The 17578-nt window shown below is 37.0% G+C and overlaps 3 protein-coding genes across 3 annotated transcripts; 2 read left to right on the top strand and 1 right to left on the bottom strand.

The window, feature by feature from the left end:
- Window positions 1–1052: 1052 nt before the first annotated feature.
- Window positions 1053–5527, top strand: LOC306850178 (gap junction beta-4 protein-like). The gene is made up of 2 exons (XM_079385668.1): window positions 1053–1135; window positions 1886–5527. Exon 2 carries the CDS (start codon window positions 1923–1925, stop codon window positions 2718–2720), a length of 798 nt encoding a protein of 265 aa, XP_079241794.1. The 5' UTR covers window positions 1053–1135; window positions 1886–1922; the 3' UTR covers window positions 2721–5527.
- Window positions 5528–7213: 1686 nt separating this feature from the next.
- On the top strand, window positions 7214–12384 carry gjb3 (gap junction protein beta 3). The gene is made up of 2 exons (XM_079385667.1): window positions 7214–7697; window positions 8840–12384. Exon 2 carries the CDS (start codon window positions 8937–8939, stop codon window positions 9867–9869), a length of 933 nt encoding a protein of 310 aa, XP_079241793.1. The 5' UTR covers window positions 7214–7697; window positions 8840–8936; the 3' UTR covers window positions 9870–12384.
- Window positions 12385–12533: 149 nt separating this feature from the next.
- Window positions 12534–17571, bottom strand: LOC306850762 (hydroxymethylglutaryl-CoA lyase, mitochondrial-like). Its single transcript, XM_079386614.1, has 8 exons — window positions 17456–17571; window positions 16936–17025; window positions 16499–16606; window positions 16284–16379; window positions 15176–15324; window positions 14836–15088; window positions 14490–14615; window positions 12534–13831 (listed from the first exon to the last, which is right to left on the bottom strand). Exons 1-8 carry the CDS (start codon window positions 17552–17554, stop codon window positions 13730–13732), a joined length of 1023 nt encoding a protein of 340 aa, XP_079242740.1. The 5' UTR covers window positions 17555–17571; the 3' UTR covers window positions 12534–13729.
- Window positions 17572–17578: the final 7 nt, after the last annotated feature.

The following is a 17578-nucleotide window of genomic DNA, read 5'->3' as shown; positions in this document are numbered from 1 at the left end:
ACTGCAAGCTTGAGAATACAGCAAAGCAAAGCTGATTCAAACACTTGGGAGAGCTTCACAAGGAGTGGACTGAAGCTGGACTTTTCATATGAAAGTAAATTTTGCATTTAATTTGGAAATCAAGGTCTGCAGTCTGGAGGAAGAGTGGAGAGGCACAGAATCCATGTTGCTTGAAGTCTAGTGTGAAGTTTCCACAGTCAGTGATGATTTGGGCTGCCATGTCATCTGCTGGTGTTGGTCCACTGTGTTTCTGAAGTCCACAGTCAACGCAGCCATCTACCAGGAGATTTTAGAGCACTTCATGCTTCTTTCTGCTGACAAGCTTTATGGAGATGCTGATTTAATTTTCCAGCAGGACTTGGCACCTGCCCACACTGCCAAAGGTTGCAAAAGCTGGTTCAATGACCACGGTGTTACTGTGCTTGATTGGCCAGCAAACTCGCCTGACCTGAACCCCATAGAGAATCTATAGGGTATTGTCAAGAGGAAGATGAGAGACACCAGACCCAACAATGCAGATGACCTGAAGGCCGCTATCAAAGTAACCAGGGCTTCCATACCACCTCAGCAGTGCCACAAACTGATCACCTTCATGCCACGCCAAACTGAGGCAGTAATTAAAGCAAAAGGAGCCCCTGCCAAGTATTGAGTACATATACAGTAAATGAACATACTTTCCAGAAGGCCAACAATTCACTAAAAATTTTTTTTTTTTTATTGGTCTTATGAAGTATTCTAATTTGTTGAGATTGGTGGGGTTTTGTTAAATGTGAGCCTAAATCATCACAATTAAAAGAACCAAAGACTACTTCAGTCTGTGTGAATTGAATTTATTTAATACATGAGTTTCACAATTTGAGTTGAATTACTGAAATAAATGAACTTTTCCACGACATTCTAATTTATTGAGATGCACCTGTATTGATTGTAACATAAAGTACTAGCTGCGCAGCTGCACTCCTCCAGATGGCGTCAAAGCGTCTCTTGAGGTTGTCCACTAGGTGGCGTCGCTGTGTATATTTCATCACACGTGTCAGTTGTGTTTAACGCCCGCAGCTCGCCAGACTGAGACTGCTACAAACAAGACAATCACGGCGTCCCGACTGCACGGCAGACAACTGCGAGTTCTCCGACTGTAAGTGTACACTAAATATTCTTAAGTTTGTTTGTTCGACTAATACGTTTGGTATAAATATATAGATTGTGTTTTGCTTTCCGTATTTTTTTTTAAGCTTACAGTCAAAAACGTTTATAGATAGGTTTGTGAACAGATAGTAAAATACAGTTTAAAGTGGTCGGGGTTTGTATACAATGCACATCGTTATAAAAACTGCTTCTAGATATATTTATTCCATTTAACATCATTCCTAAAAAGTGGAAATAGATTTTTTTTTTTAGTTTCAGAACTACTGACTAAACACGGGGGTGTTTTTCTAAATTTTTCTTGTTTGATTCTAAATCGAATCTTATTACTGTCTTGTTTGATCTAATTATTGTTTGTTCAACTACTTTTATGATATAAAAGTGATAAAATATGTAATGTTACGTGAACTTTAACCAAAGTGAAAGTTCAGCTAAATGCACCTCCCTCATTGAAATCTATTAAGTAAAATAATATTTCAATGTGTCACTAGCGATTTTAAAATACTTTGTACATAAAGTATGTAAAGATATTAATAAGGCACTGCATGTTATAAGTTTAACTTAAACTTTCATACATTATATAACAGTGGTCCCTTCTCCATCTTTCTAAAGTGATAAAGACCCCCTGCTTTAATACAACTTTGAATCATCACAGAAGTGTGTATTTTATCTTATAACATAAGGTTATAAGTTTAACGTTAAGTTTCTTTTGTCTCTGTCTCTCTGCTCCCCTCCCTTTCAGGTGTGAGGTATTCAGGTGAGATAACCTCACGGGTGCCATGAATTGGGCTTTTCTTCAGGGTCTCCTGAGTGGGGTCAACAAGTACTCCACTGCATTCGGCCGTGTCTGGCTGTCCATAGTCTTCCTTTTCAGGATCATGGTCTTCGTTGTAGCTGCGGAGAAGGTATGGGGCGACGAGCAAAAAGACTTTGCCTGTAACACTGCTCAGCCTGGCTGCCATAACGTTTGCTACGACCACTTCTTCCCGGTGTCCCACATACGTCTGTGGGCGCTGCAGCTCATCTTCGTCACCTGTCCGTCGTTCCTCGTGGTGCTGCATGTGGCCTACCGCGATGAACGCGAGCGAAAACACCGCCTCAAATACGGCGAGGACTGTCAGCGGTTGTACGTCAACACTGGAAAGAAGCGTGGCGGTCTTTGGTGGACATATGTCCTCTCACTGGTTTTTAAAATGGGAGTGGATGTGACCTTTGTGTATCTCCTGTATCACATCTATGAGGGCTATGACTTCCCCATCTTGGTGAAGTGTTCTGAGGATCCCTGCCCTAATGTGGTGGATTGCTTCATCTCTCGGCCCACGGAGAAGCGGATCTTCACCATCTTCATGGTGGTGACAAGTGTGGTGTGCATCCTGCTCTCCCTCTGCGAAACCCTCTACCTGGTGGGCAAGCGCTGCTTTGAATGTATCCAGAGGATACAGAGCTCACGGCAGATAAACAAGGCAAGGTCCATCGCTAACATGAGGAGCTCAAATATGCATTTAAATTTAAACAGCAAGAAACTGGCAAGCAAAGGCCAGCCAGCTCCAGCATATAGTCTGGTCATCTCGTCCTAAAAAACTTGAGCTTGGAAAATACTTTCACTCAAAGTGGGACTCAGAGAGATGGAAAATGTTCCTCATGTTCACCAAGATGTGAACTCAAACATGGCCAACTGCGTGGACGGTTGGCAGTAGAGGAAGCAGCTTGTGTGCTTACTCTATATCCACTGGATCTTTTTGCTGGAAAGTTGTGGCCTGATAAACAACATTGTACATTTGAAAAGTTTATAGAGGTCAAAATGTCAACATTCAGGATGACGCAGTCTTTGGTTTGACTAAAGCAAGTCTCTTCAGGGTTTTGGGTGTGGTGTGGCTTCTGTTAGGCCAAGATCCCGAACACTAACACCAACGGGCACTTTAAACTAAGCAAATACAAAACATATGGTATAAGCCCAGGTAATTACAATAATTGCTATTAATTACATAGTACACATTTGTCAGTTTTTTAATAGACACAAGCAAAACGTGACTCCAAATGATCTTAAATCACTCTTTGCTACCCATATTTTCAGACGAACCCAAAGATAGTATAATTCATTTAATTAATCAATTATCTATAGAAGCATGTTGCTTAACATGGTAAAAACACTGAGTAAATGTGACATCATAACTCACAATGTGACTTTAAAAAATTGTTCACCCAAAAATGAAAATTCTGTCATCATTTAATCGTCCTCATGTCGTTCCAAACCTGTAAAACTTGGTAACACTTTAGAATAGGGAACACTTATTCACTATTAACTACGACTTTATTAATAGTTAGTAAGGTAGTTAAGCTTAGGTATTGGGTAGGATTAGGGATGTAGAATAAGGTCATGCAGAATAAGGCATTAATATGTGCTTAATTAGTACTAATAAATGGCTAATATTCTAGTAATATGCATGCTAGTAAGCAACTGGTTAAGAGACCCTAAAACCTTCTTTTCATATTCTGAATAATGTTTCAACAGTTTTTGTCCACACAGTGAAAGTCAATGGGGTGCAAAACAACACTGAACTCTGATGAATTTCATGGTATGCATGGACTTTTCACAGGTTTGCACTGATATTAGAGTGAGTAAACGATGACAGAATTTTAATTTTCGGGTAAACTGTCTCTTTAAATTTCACAATTGTGACTCACAATGTGACTTTTTATGGTGCAATGTGACTTATCTTGTAAGTGCAACATTGCAATGTGACTATATTTCAAATGGCTTTTATTTCTTGTTGAACTTAAATTTATCTGACAATTAATTTCGATTTTTACTCTGAGGTGGAAACAGGCTTCCATAGCTGGAAATAAATTTTGCTTTTAAAATGATATCTTTCTTTTGGATGTGAGAACAGAAAGTACATGCTGTAAATCCTAATTTATACTTCAATTTGAATGGAAATTTAAATTTGTTTACAAATTTGTACAAATCAGTTTTTACTGTATTTTATTTTTTATTATTACTATTCAATATTTTGTCATTTTTGTTACTGTTTTGTATATTACCTGGTGTGTGTGTGTGTGTGTGTGTGTGTGTGTGCTAATGTGTGCTTAAAGTGTGGTGCCTCAATCTTAATGTCTTCCAAGAATTTGCAGTATTTAAAACATCAAGAATCTCTTGATAAATGCCCAACACTGCCAGATGATCAAATTCAAATAAGGCCATTTTGCCTGTGTGTGTATGGAGAGCTTTTCATTCAGTGATAAACATATCCAGAAAAGTAAACATCCTCCGAGGTTAGAAACCCTCTGTTTGTATGCTAACTTCTCAGGATTCTTTCCTAATTACTGTTTAGAGTTGTTTACATTTTCAGATGCATTAAAATCTGCTTTTTATTTTCTTACAATCTGCTGCTTGTTTAAATCAGTGATGTCTGTTAAAATCAGGATGCAGATGAAAACTTTGACGTGGCTGCTCACAGATTTTATTTTACTTTTAAAATCAGTTGATCTGCATGTGATTGTAGAGCAAGAAAATGACAAGAATGAAAATAGCAGAGATAAACATGATGTGCTTTGTCGGCATGGCATTTCATTTGGATTCACACCAAGTTTGAAAATTGCAAGATAGAATGAGAAAACAAATGTTCTTATTTAATTTTTTAACGTTCTTCAGTTAATAAATTAACATATACATATGTGTATGTATATAAATGTATGTGTGTACGTATATATATACATACACACACTAGTACTGTCAAACGATTAATCGCGAATCGCATCCAAAATAAAAGTTTTTCTTTACATAATATTTTTTATTTTTATTTAATTCATTATTTGACAGGGACAATAGACAGTCAGGAAACTGCCCCAGAATTAGCTACAGAGCTAAATTTCATCTGCTATAAAATAAAAGACAAATTATGTGACAAAAACATCAGTATAATACCATTTACAGTAAAATCCCCCCAAAATTTAACAGATAAAAAATATAATCCCCCACATAGAAACTACAATCCAAATTTCTACAAAATATCCCCTATAAATACTACAAAGCATCATCCTACAAACAATTATAAAAATTGTACAACTCACCAAAGTTTAGTTCAAAATACAGAAATACGCAATGGTCACACATCTGACTCGTCTTTAACCATAATTTCAAATGTAGCTTAAATTGTCTTATAGTAATTGGTAAATTATTCCAGTTATTAACAGCCCTTACAGAGAAAGCTGAACGACCAAAATCAGTAGCTCGAAAATTCACTGCACAATCACCTTTTGATGAGGCTCTAGTTTGTCTTATATTTTCGGTACAAGAGAAAACAAATTCCTTCAAGGGTGAAGGTGCAAGATTGTTAACAATTTTGTACATTAAACAACAATTATAAAACACAATAAAATTGTCAAAAGTAAAAAACTTGTACTTATATGTGTTTATACTGTGTATATTTATATATATATATAAATACAAACGCATGTACGTATTTAAGAAAAATATGTTTATATATTAAATACATTTATATATAATTTAAAATATAATAATATAAATATATATTAATGTAAATATTTTCAAAATATATACTGTATGTGTATGTATTTATATATACAGTACACAACCATATATTATGTAAACAAAAACTTTTATTTTGGATGCGATTAATCGCTTGACAGCACTATTATACATTCATCATAATTAATTCATAACAATGGTTTTCCATAAATTCTCTCAATGTTGGGGCATTTAGCCAATCCAGTCTATACATTTACAGATTTCTGTTGCACTGTGGAATAACAAACCACTTTTCTTTTGCAACTGGATTGTATTTCAGGTGTATTCCTGTTACACCATTCAGTCTTCACTCTTTTCAGCACACAAAAATGCCCCAAGACAACAAAAACGTCCCTCCCTCCTTTCATGATCAATGGTTTGGTCTGTCTCTCTGTTTCTTGATATCTCTATAACCTCTGTACAGTAAAAGGCAGGGTAGATGTGGTTAATTCGTGCTGAAGCAGGTTTGGTGAGTCACATTCTTGGAAACTTTTCCTTTTTTAACGCAACCAACATTCCACTCCCTGTTCATTGTACTTGTACTTCCTCTCAGTCTGTTTTCATCATCGTCAACGTTGCTTTAATCCATAAATATCAACATCTACAATTGCAAACCATATTTACTGTATATGCACTTCGCAAATCTGGTGCATGTTTAACTAATGTTTTTGTTGTTAAAAATCTATCAGAGCAGTTAAAATTCAGTATGCAAATCCAATTGAAGTTAGCCATTCCCTCACAAAAACAAGTTTAAGCAAGTTAAAAAAAAACTTTACAACAGACTTGCCCGATCTGGTTCAGTGTTTCTTCTACAATGTTTCATAATGTTCCTTCTTACTGAACAAACAAGTTCAGACAGAACACATGGCCTGAATAACTCAAAACATGTGTAAGTTCCTGTTAGACTTTAAAAACACTCTTGAGTTGAATACTGGCAATCCTCATGACAAAATTATAGAGAGCAAATGATAAAACTACAGCTCTTTTAATACCTGATTTAGAGAATGAATCATCAACATCCTGCAGAGGTTTTAGCAGTGAGTCAGAGGCCTTTACACGTGTGACCGACAAGAATTTCTCTAGCTTTGATGACAAAGAACCACACAGACTTTTCCTGTGGAAAACTCCACTTCTGGGTTACTTGGAATCAAACCAACAGTCTTTTGTATTACCAGCACAAATCCCAACACCATTAGACTCCCACCACTAGCTAAAACGTTTGCACTCATACAACAATATAAATATCGACACCAAAGAGCTTTCAACAAGGATTTCCTGCATCGCAGACCTAATCCAAGAGTTACTTGGAACACGTTAACTTTAATTACACAAAATAATTAGTACTGGATTCTTGGCACAACACCAAAAAGGTTCCTTACAAAATATTTACAGTATGCCTCCAGAGATAAGTTTCTAAGCAACAAAAACATTTCAAAAGCTGTTGTTCAAGATGAGGTGTGGTCCTTTACGTGACTATAGGAGCGCAGACTTTCATGGACAAGTTTGAACATGGAGAAGCCGCCTGCAGACGTTGGCAACACCACAAACCACTAACACGCAGTGTACTCGACAGACCTGTCCAAACAAAGGGAGTCTTATTTATTGTACAATACGATGGAAAATGTTACTAGGCTGCACAGGCAAGGGTTTACTATTTGTTCCATAAAAGACAATGCAGTACCATAATATTAACAGTATACTTAAAAAAAACCTTTTTATGGAGTCATATTACAGTCATTTTAGACTTAACACTGTAACTTCATAAACAGAACAGTCCTCTGTTTCCCACACTGGACATTTAAGACAATACACAGAAAGGCATGATGATTTTGAGAGAACATTTTACATACAAATAAGCATTTAATTAGCTTGCTAGCTTTAAAGTAAGAGGTTTGTGGCAAAGCTGTTCTCTAGTCTGGATACTGAACTCCACCCTCACTGAGGCATGTTCCCAAACCAGATCCACAGGGAAGCCAAACAGAGGACTTCAGAGAAGAGTTTAACAGACGATGCAGATACATCCAAAGTAAGTAATAAACACTGTTTTTGTGAAATGTTAGAAGCGATTCACATTCTTGGCAATGACAATCAGCATTCACGCTATAAAAATGTTAACATTAGAACATCCGTTCACTTACTTTGACCTGTAATTTCTACTCGATCGAATCGATTTTTTTTTATTAGTAATTAAAGTCAAAGTGGTTGAACTTTTACAAAAGTATAGCCTAGGTAGCAATTGAAGTTGGGTGTAAGATTGTTGTCGGGTTTTTTTTTTAATGTGAAATCTATATTTAGTTGCGATTTTATGCGCTGTTTAATAATGGTACATTATTACAAATATGCCTGCGTTTACACAAAGACGAAAAGCATTGAAATATTTGATAATTACAGTGCTGGAGAACAACTTAACTGCCCTTGACCATTAAAAACGACAACCGCTAATAGACAAAGAAATTGAAGACACAAAGTAGCGAGAAAGAGAGCGGCACTGGTTTAACTTTGACTGCAGGACACAGCTGTAGATTCAACACATGTGTAAAGGTACTTCAAATATCATCAAATCTTAAAGAGCTGACGGCGCATCCATTCGTTTGACGAAAACATTATATGGAGGATGTGTATTAAAGGCAAAGCTCTAAAACTGATATAAAAAAATATAAACCAATGATTGTTTTGTTTTTTTGCCTTTTCTGATGATGACGATTATGAAAAATGGCGTGATGGCTTATCCTGCATGAAACATTTTATGATTTGTGCATACACCATTCTAAAGCATTTAAAGGGATAGTTCACACACAACTATTCCTGACAACAAAATTGTCATAATTCACACACCTTCATGTCCATTTAAACCTGTTTGATTTGTTATGTGTATCAAGCTCCAAAATAAAAGAAACCATGAATGCATCATAAAAGTGATCCATACGACTTGTGCACTACTCTTCTGAAGTAGTCTTCTGAAGTCATACAATAGCATTCTGTGACTAACAGACTAAAAATTAAGTAATTATTCAGTTTAATCCTTACCTCAAGTGATTGCTGTGATCAGATCACTGAGTCAGATTCAGGAAGAATCGAATCAAACCTATCCCACCATGTTGCTTTTAAATACAAGTTTTGAATGAGTTCACTTCACTCATTGTGATTTTTGTTCTTCTTCTTCTTCAGTTTTTTCCATCTTCAGGTTGCTGTATTCTTCATCAGAGATATTCAGTGTTAAAGAGGATTGGAGGACACCAAGTGTGACTTGGCCTTGCTGTGAGCCATGGACTGGAAGACTTTTCAGGCCCTGCTCAGTGGGGTGAATAAATACTCCACTGCATTTGGCCGGATCTGGCTCTCAGTGGTTTTTGTGTTCAGGGTGATGGTTTACGTTGTAGCGGCTGAGAGAGTTTGGGGCGATGACCAGAAAGACTTTGACTGCAACACCAAGCAGCCGGGCTGCGCAAACGTCTGCTATGACTACTTCTTCCCCATTTCCCACATCCGACTGTGGGCCCTGCAGCTCATCTTCGTCACCTGTCCATCGCTGATGGTGGTAATGCACGTAAAGTACCGCGACGAGCGTGAACGCAAGTACCGTGAGAAGCATGGTGATGAGACCAAGCTCTATGATAACACGGGGAAGAAACACGGTGGACTGTGGTGGACGTACCTGATCAGCCTTTTTGTTAAGACTGGCATCGAGATCACCTTCCTGTACATCCTCCATCATATTTATGACAGTTTCTACCTGCCACGGCTGGTGAAGTGTGAGATCCAGCCATGTCCCAATGTTGTGGACTGTTACATTGGACGACCCACAGAGAAAAGAGTCTTCACCTACTTCATGGTTGGAGCTTCAGCTCTTTGCATAGTGCTGAGTGTCTGTGAGATCATCTACCTGATCTTCAAACGCGTCATTCGATGTGCCAGCAAGTTTAAGAGGCACCAAAGAAGCAGCACGCCACTTAATGGACGATACCGAGACGAGGACAGCAACTGCACCATTCCTATGCATGAATTGGACAGGAAACCCGAGTTTAAATCGGAGTCTAAACCAGACTTTAAGCCTGAGTATAAACCTGGGTCTAAACCACAGTTTAAATCTGAACTCAAACCAACATTTAAACCAGCCTACAGATCGAGTGTAGACATGAGAGCTTCTGCTCCAAACCTCTCAGTACCCATGTACAAGATACAGTCTCATATACTTTGAAGAATCTTTCCATGTTTCCTTCTCCATCAAGTATTCACAGAGAGATCTGGGGGCATAAAACAAGCTTTGAATATCTGGACAATCTCAAAGTCTTTCATCATCCATCAAGACGTATAAAACTGCCAGTCTTGGGTGTTTGTTATTTGGCAGATGGTTCGTGAAATTCTACATGCCAGATTTCAGAAACTTTTGCCTTGGAAACAGCTGGGATTAAGTGTCTTGCTTAGTGGAGCTCAACCAGGATTGTAATATCATTGGTACCTGTGTTCAAACCTGGAGTAAGAGCCTAGTTCCTTCAGGCGTCAGCTCCAGCTCAAAGTACTGCATAACCTGATTTAATGGAAGATTCCTGATTTAATGGAAGATTTAAGAGGGACTGAATGCATTCCTCTCTGATTCATTCCTCTTATTCATTTTTTTTTTTAAAAGAACAAAGGTGAAAACCCACAAAAAAGCTCAAGAGTTATCAAATAACCAGGAAGGCTTTCATGGAGAACACACCTTGCATACAAAACCCACCTCCACCTTCACACGCACACTAAAAGATAGGAGGAAGAGTGGAGTTCATTGTATGGTAGAAGATGTAATGAAAATGCCTCATGGGTGTCATTGTTTACGGTGTCTCATTTCTCAATGTCCTGGTATTTGTTACAAAGATTAGAACAAAGTTTTAAAGTTGAAGCTGTTCCAACTTTGAGTTTCATAGAGATCGTAGTGGATGTTTATATGCAAACACACCCGAACTGTATCTGAACTCAATTCTTATGCTGGAAAAATGAGAGGGCAATCAGGGAAAGATTTTCTTCCATTATTTGTTTTAACTTTACTGTAGACTGTGGACTAACCTCATCTGATCTACACTTGGCAAGCGTTTGACTTTGCTCAGACTTGCTGTTAAGATTGTGTTACATATTTTATCTGAGATTTGTCTTTATACTGCACACCCTGCCTTTGTATCAGAAATGAATCAACGCACTGACATATTACCTTATGAATTTTGTTTCATGTTGTTTTTCGTAAAATTGTCAAAATGGAGTTCTTCTTTTGTATGACATATACTATTTGATGATATTGTAAATCAGGAAGCTTTTAAAGTTTATGTATTTTGATACGGTTTAAATAAAGTACAAAATTAGCCAATTTGTCACATTTGAAAGATTATTTTGATGTGAAAAAGCAATAGCTTAAATCATGAACAGATTAAAATCAAACAGGAAACAGATTTAAGGAAGTGGATAAACAACTTCAATTAACTGAGAACACGGAACATGAAAATTGAACTTATCACTTCACTGATCTAGTGAAGTGAAGTGACATACTGCCAAGTATGGTGACACATCCAACGTGCACACACACAGCAGTGAACACACACACACCGTGAACACACATCCGGAGCAGTGGGCAGCCATTTATGCTGTGGCGCCCGGGGAGCAGTTGGGGGTTCGGTGCCTTGCTCAAGGGCACCTCAGTCGTGGTATTGAGGGTGGAGAGAATGCTGGACATTCACTCCCCCCACCTACAATTCCTGCCGGCCCGAGACTCGAACCCGCAACCTTTGGATTACGAGTCCGACTCTCTAACCATTAGGCCACGGCTTCCCATCTATTTCAAATCTTTGTATACTTTTATCCAGCAAGGACACATTAAATTAATCAAAAGTGACAGTAAAGACTTTTATATTGAAGGAGTAGATTGCATATCTACAATGGCCCTCATAAGAATGTTAATTATAATATTTCTTGAATAATTATTTATCAAAGTTACATTTATGCATGTTAGAAAATTAGTTGAATATTTACATTTATGCATTTAGCAGACGCTTTTATCCAAAGCAACTTACATTGCATTCAAGTTACAGTTTTTACATTTTATCAGCTTTTGCTTTCCCTGGGAATCGAACCCATGGCCTTAGCGTTGCTAGTGTCATGCTTTACTATTTGAGCTACAGGAAAGCCAATACATGGCTTTAGTCTGCCTTTTTACTCTCTAAGAAGTTAACCATATTTGATCATATTCAGGGCAGAACCTTGGAGTACAGATAAGTGTTCACTGTGTATGTGTGTGAATGTCTATCTTTGCAGTTAGATGCAGAGAGAGAGAGCTCTAGGAGGAAATCGTCATTTGCCATCACCCTGATGTCCAGGGTAACAGATATACGTCTCTGGAGAGATCTATTGCGTCTGACCTCAGATCTATTGTCACCAAATATAATCACTAGAAGATATCGCATCTCTTGACTCCTGGTCTTTGTTCGTCATACCTTTTAACTGTAATTCCCCAACAATATAGATATAAAAAATATGCTTTTTGAGATTTCTATTTATCTAAACACTGTGAGAAAAATGTAACATGGTTTGCAAAAATCAACACTGAACTGTTGTCAACTGTGATAAGAAATGGTTCTTGAGCACCAAATCAGCATATCAAAATGATTTCTGAAGGATCATGTGACACTGATGGCCTTGGTGAGCATAAGAGATGTCTTTCACAAACATTAAACAATCTTACTGACCCCAAACTTTTCAATCACAGTGGGATTCTTTCTCCATGCTTCCATTTAGTTTGTTTTTACCCATTTTTTAAACAGTTTACCTGCTATTATTGTTAGCATCTGAATGGATAAAAATCTCTGGAATGAATCATAATGCCTACTCATGAAAGGTTGGATATATAAACTATTTTTTTATTCATAAAGAGATATTAATATACAGAGTACCATTTTTTTTTTTTTGTAAAGTACTACTAAATACTTTTTTTCAAAATAATCAAATATGTACATGCACAGCCTTGCATTAACAAGACATCCCGATGAAAGTACAAAAAATATTATTCACTTCTGAGTAACACTTTTTTTTTTGTCTTAGTCATGCATGAATTTGTAAAATGTGTTTTTGAGGTTGGGTGTATGATGTCAAACAAAATGTGTAAATGTGCAGACTTGTTTATCCAGTTAATCAGCCTTCAACCGATAGCAGAAGTACTTTATATAACTGAAATGGTTACTTTCCTTTTGGCAAGAAGGATCCAGCTTTACATTTCTCATTATCCTGTCTTTAATCATTGAAATGAACCTCTTATTAAATCATACACACTGAAGATAAAGATAAAAACAATAATGTCAGTTAACAACACAAATAGAAATAAGATGTTGCACCCACAAGATATGACTAAAAATAAATGAAAGGAAATTCGCAGGCATCAACAAAACTGAAAAGGAAAGGGATTTTCTTCAGCATGGAAAAAACACTCTTTTTTTCCTGGAGACTTTTCATTGTAAAGTGTTTGTTATGATTCCCAGCATAATAATGCTTTTGTCTGGTAATGACGGATATTTCCGTCTTCAAAATGAGTCAAAAAGCATACACGGAACCAAGTATGAGGATGTCATAATATAAAACCATTTGTGACATCTCATTCTGAGAGACACTGATAATAATGGTAATCAATATATATCTAAATTCATAATATTCTGTCAATTTATGGCCTTTAGGCATCAAACGAACTTGCTTCAGCACTATGTAAAATATTTTATTATTTATTAGAAATATACATATACAAAGATTACCTGTCATCAGAAATCAAGGCACAAGAGAACAGTTAGGGTCTGTGGTGGTGAATATTGGGTGTTATGAGCTCACAAGCACCCTTTTCACCACTAGACTCATTCACAGATTCACAGTAGAGAACAGATGCGCTGATTCCCAATGTCCAGCTCCACTGTGTTTAGAAATACTAATTTGAAAAATGTTATAAATTAAGAGATTTCACTACGTACTAAGGAGTAATGTAGTGTGGGCTTCAAAAGAGTAACGTCATCGTACCAGAGACTATAATCTCTCTCTATAAAGAGAAAGAAGACTTCAGAGCTTACAGGAGGCCTGAGCTACTTTTGAATTTGTCCTTCTGTTGAGTGAATGACAGATATATGAGCCAGCGTCCAACAGTTTGGGCAGGTCCACTCCCTGAAACAAAGAAACTACAGCTTAAAATGTGAGCTATAACTTTTTATTTATTTATCTTTTAAAAAATTATAATTATTTGGTTTATTCCCAGAGGCCCAGTAATATATTTGTAACTTTTTTTTTTTTAAGTATAATAATAATTATTCTTATGACCACTTTCCACCCATTCTCTGACCCCACATGTTCCTTGAGCACCAAATCAGCATATTAGAATGATTTCTGAAGAATCACATGACATTGAAGACTGGAGCAATGGCTGCTGAAAATTCAGCTTTGGCATCACAGAAATTACATTTTCAAATTTATCAAAACAGAAATCAGTTATTTTATATTGCAATATTTCATAATATTACTGATTTAATGATTTTTTATTTATATTAATGCAGCCTTGGTGAGCAAAAGAGACTTCTTTTAAAAAGAGTTTTTAAAAAAACTCAATTTGAACAGTAGCATACTTTATAGAAAGCCTGTGAACTAATGAGAAGTTAACCCATAATCCAGCAAAATCAGTCATGATTTTATGTGTGACGTTCCCTATTAAAGGAAGTTGTTTTTTTGTCAGGCTGGTGAGATTGTGCATTTACAAATCAGAATTTTCTGATCAATTTAACTGAGAGATTAAAATTTAAATGTGACACAGACACAGTCCTGTACTTACAGTATAGATTCCCAGTCCGTGCAGCATATAGACCACATCTTCAGTTGCAACATTCCCAGAAGCCCCTTGGGCATAAGGGCAGCCGCCCAGCCCTGCAACGGATGAGTCCACGACACTTACCCCATTCTGCAAAAGAACACATGAAACAAAGGTAGTTTCTCATTTTAAGAATGTGAAAAATTAAAAGGTTAAAACACATGGTATCTATGCAAGCCATTTGTGTCACTAAAGTTTCAGTACAAGGGTGGATCTCGACAGACAGTAAACCAGTATGAATATACTAAAAGCATAAGTCAAGACAGGCAGGCAGAGAGGTATTTGGCATTTATTCCACACACTTCCTTACCTGTAATGCGACAAGTATGTTAGCGAGTGCTTGTCCATAAGTGTCATGACAGTGAACTGCTAAAGCCTCCACAGGAACCTCTTTCTTCACGGCATTCAACATCTCCGTCATGCCACCTGGAGTGCCCACTCCGATAGTATCGCCAAGTGAAATCTCATAGCAGCCCATGGAATACAGTCGCTTAGCAATCTCTGCCACTTTGTTCGGAGATACCTTCCCTTCATATGGACAACCCAGCACACATGACACATAGCTGGGAATAACAGAGCACGAGAAGATTTTTCAGAGATAAGAGCACTGACTTATGGACACTGAAATATGCAATCCACAGGTGTCTTACCCTCTCACAGGAACCCCCTCTTGATTGGCTGCTCTCATCACCTCCTCAAAACGCACAAGACTCTCATCCACTGAACAGTTTATGTTCTTCTTACTGAAGAGCTCTGATGCAGCACCAAATATTGCCACCTCTTTTGCACCAGCCTTCATCTGAGATTATACATACATATATATAACATATATGACTGACGCCAAACTTTTGAATTGTAGTACACTAGCAGTTTTGAACAGTAAGATTTTTTTATTTTTTTTAAGAATTCTCTTCTGCTCACCAAGCATGCATTTATTTGATCCAAAATACAGCAAAAGCAGTAATTTTGTGAAATATTTTTACCATTTAAAAAGAATCGCTTTCTATTTCAATATATTTAAAAATTTTATTTATTCCTGTGATCAAAGCAAAATGTTCAGCATCATTACTCCAGTTTTTTTTTATTATTATTAATATTTCAAACAGTGTTGAACAATGATGAATAGAAAGATTCAAAGATCAGCATTCATCTGAAATAAAAAGATTTTGTAATATTATACATTATACCATTAAACATTATACCTTGGAGTCAGTATAATTGTTTTTTTTTTGTGGGGGGAAATTGTAATTATAGAAATTAATACTTTTATTTATTAAGGATGCTTTAAATTGATCAAAAGTGATGATAAAGACATTTGTGACATTACAAAATATTTCTATTTCAGATAAATGCTGTTCTTCTGAACTTTCTGCTCATCAAAGAAACCTGAAAAGCTGTTTTCAACAGTAATAATAATAAAAAATGTTTTTGAGCAGCAAATCAGAATATTAGAATGATTTCTGAAGGATCATGTGACTGGAGTAATGATGTTAAAAATTCAGCTTTGAATGCACAGGAATAAATTACATTTTAAACTATATTCAAATAGAAAACAGTTATTTTAAATAGTAACATTTTTTTCAAAGTTTTACTGTTTTTGCTGTACTTTGGATCAAAAAAATGCAGGCTTGGTGAGCAGAAGAGACTTCTTTAAAAAAACATTAAAAATCTTACTGTTCAAAAGGTTTTGAACGGTAGTATATAAATAAACATTTAATACAGCACTAGCACATAACAGTTTGTGTTGTATTCACTCACAGCAGCCTGGAACCCCTTCAGATTAGGGGTCAGAACAGGGTAGTTCACGCCAGGTTTCTTGTAGAGGCCACGCATCACTTCCTCTTGATCAGCCATCTGCCAATCAAATGCAGCCAATCTCTCATAATTCTCTCTCTTTATAGTGTTTTATTTTATGTTGTGAGGGTTTGTTTAGGAAATGTTGGCAGGTTTTGATGGCATATGCTGCATCTCACCTGAGGGACCCATTTAGGTGAAACAAAACTTGTGGCCTCAATGACAGGAAGTCCTGCATCTGAGAGCATATCAATCAGACGGATCTTCACCTCTGTTGGAACGACGGTCTGATGGATGCAGAGTTTGTGATTAACAGAAATGATACAGCTCTTGTGTTTCACTTTACATGGTTTCCAGAACTTTTCCCTCATCGTTTTAGACCCATTTCAATGACCTTTATTATTTTACGGATTTTCATAACTTTTCCAGACCTGGAAATCACACCTTTGAAACTCCATGATACTTCCAGGACAAACTTTCTGAATTAACTATTCATTAAGTGTCAACAGGGTTTGACAGTCAGCAAACTTAAAACAGAAGTGTTTAATCACACGACACAGAGCTGTCATACTGGGTGTTGATGCAAGTTAATTCAGAATCACAGAAAACTCTTCACCTTCTCATTCTGAAGTCCATCTCGGGGTCCAACCTCTACAATCTTCACCCGCTCTGGGAATGAGATTGACTGTGAGGCAGACACACTGACCTGTCAGATCACACACACACACACACACACACACACACACGTTTACTTAGCTATCTAAATGGGGAAATTCCATAGGCGTAATGGTTTTTATACTGTACAAACTGTATGTGCTATTGCCCTACACCTAAACTTAGCCCTCACAGGAGACTTTCTACATTTTTACAATTTCAAAAAAACTTTGTTTATTTTAAACCCGTTTTACAAATGAGGACGTCCCCAAAGGGATGTTTTTGGAGATTTTGTCAGGTTTAGCTCACTTTTGGGTACAAATTTCACAAACACACACACACAGAGAGAGAGAGAAGTAGACAAATACACACATGCACGCAAAATAGTACAAACACAAAGGCTATGTCATTCGTAGTTTAATTCATTTAAACACAAACTACGTAATATCGGCACATTCAGAGCAGCACGCGCGTGAACTTACGGATCTGAGTATTAGGGCAGCAGCGGAGCGCAGAGCGGGTCTGTAAACCCGAGCAGAAGCGAAAGGACCTGGACCGACTCTCATCGTCACCGCCGCCATCCTCACACGCCCCCATTCGCCCTG

This window comes from Barbus barbus (assembly GCF_936440315.1).
Source record: "Barbus barbus genome assembly, chromosome: 30".
In the NCBI taxonomy this organism is placed as follows: domain Eukaryota; kingdom Metazoa; phylum Chordata; class Actinopteri; order Cypriniformes; family Cyprinidae; genus Barbus; species Barbus barbus.
The sequence above is the reverse complement of the archived record's forward strand: the minus strand, read 5'-3'. Positions and strand labels throughout refer to the sequence as shown.

Excerpts from the sequence above, each read along its gene's own strand:
- LOC306850178 (XM_079385668.1), top strand. The coding sequence starts at position 1,923 with ATGAATTGGGCTTTTCTTCAGGGTCTCCTGAGTGGGGTCAACAAGTAC.
- gjb3 (XM_079385667.1), top strand. The coding sequence starts at position 8,937 with ATGGACTGGAAGACTTTTCAGGCCCTGCTCAGTGGGGTGAATAAATAC.
- LOC306850762 (XM_079386614.1), bottom strand. The coding sequence starts at position 17,554 with ATGGCGGCGGTGACGATGAGAGTCGGTCCAGGTCCTTTCGCTTCTGCT. Across the intron at positions 14,616-14,835 it reads ACATACTTGTCGCATTACAG|AATGGGGTAAGTGTCGTGGA; the intron begins GTAAGGAAGTGT and ends GTTCTTTTGCAG. Across the intron at positions 13,832-14,489 it reads ACGGACTGGGAATCTATACT|GGAGTGGACCTGCCCAAACT; the intron begins GTAAGTACAGGA and ends TCTTTGTTTCAG.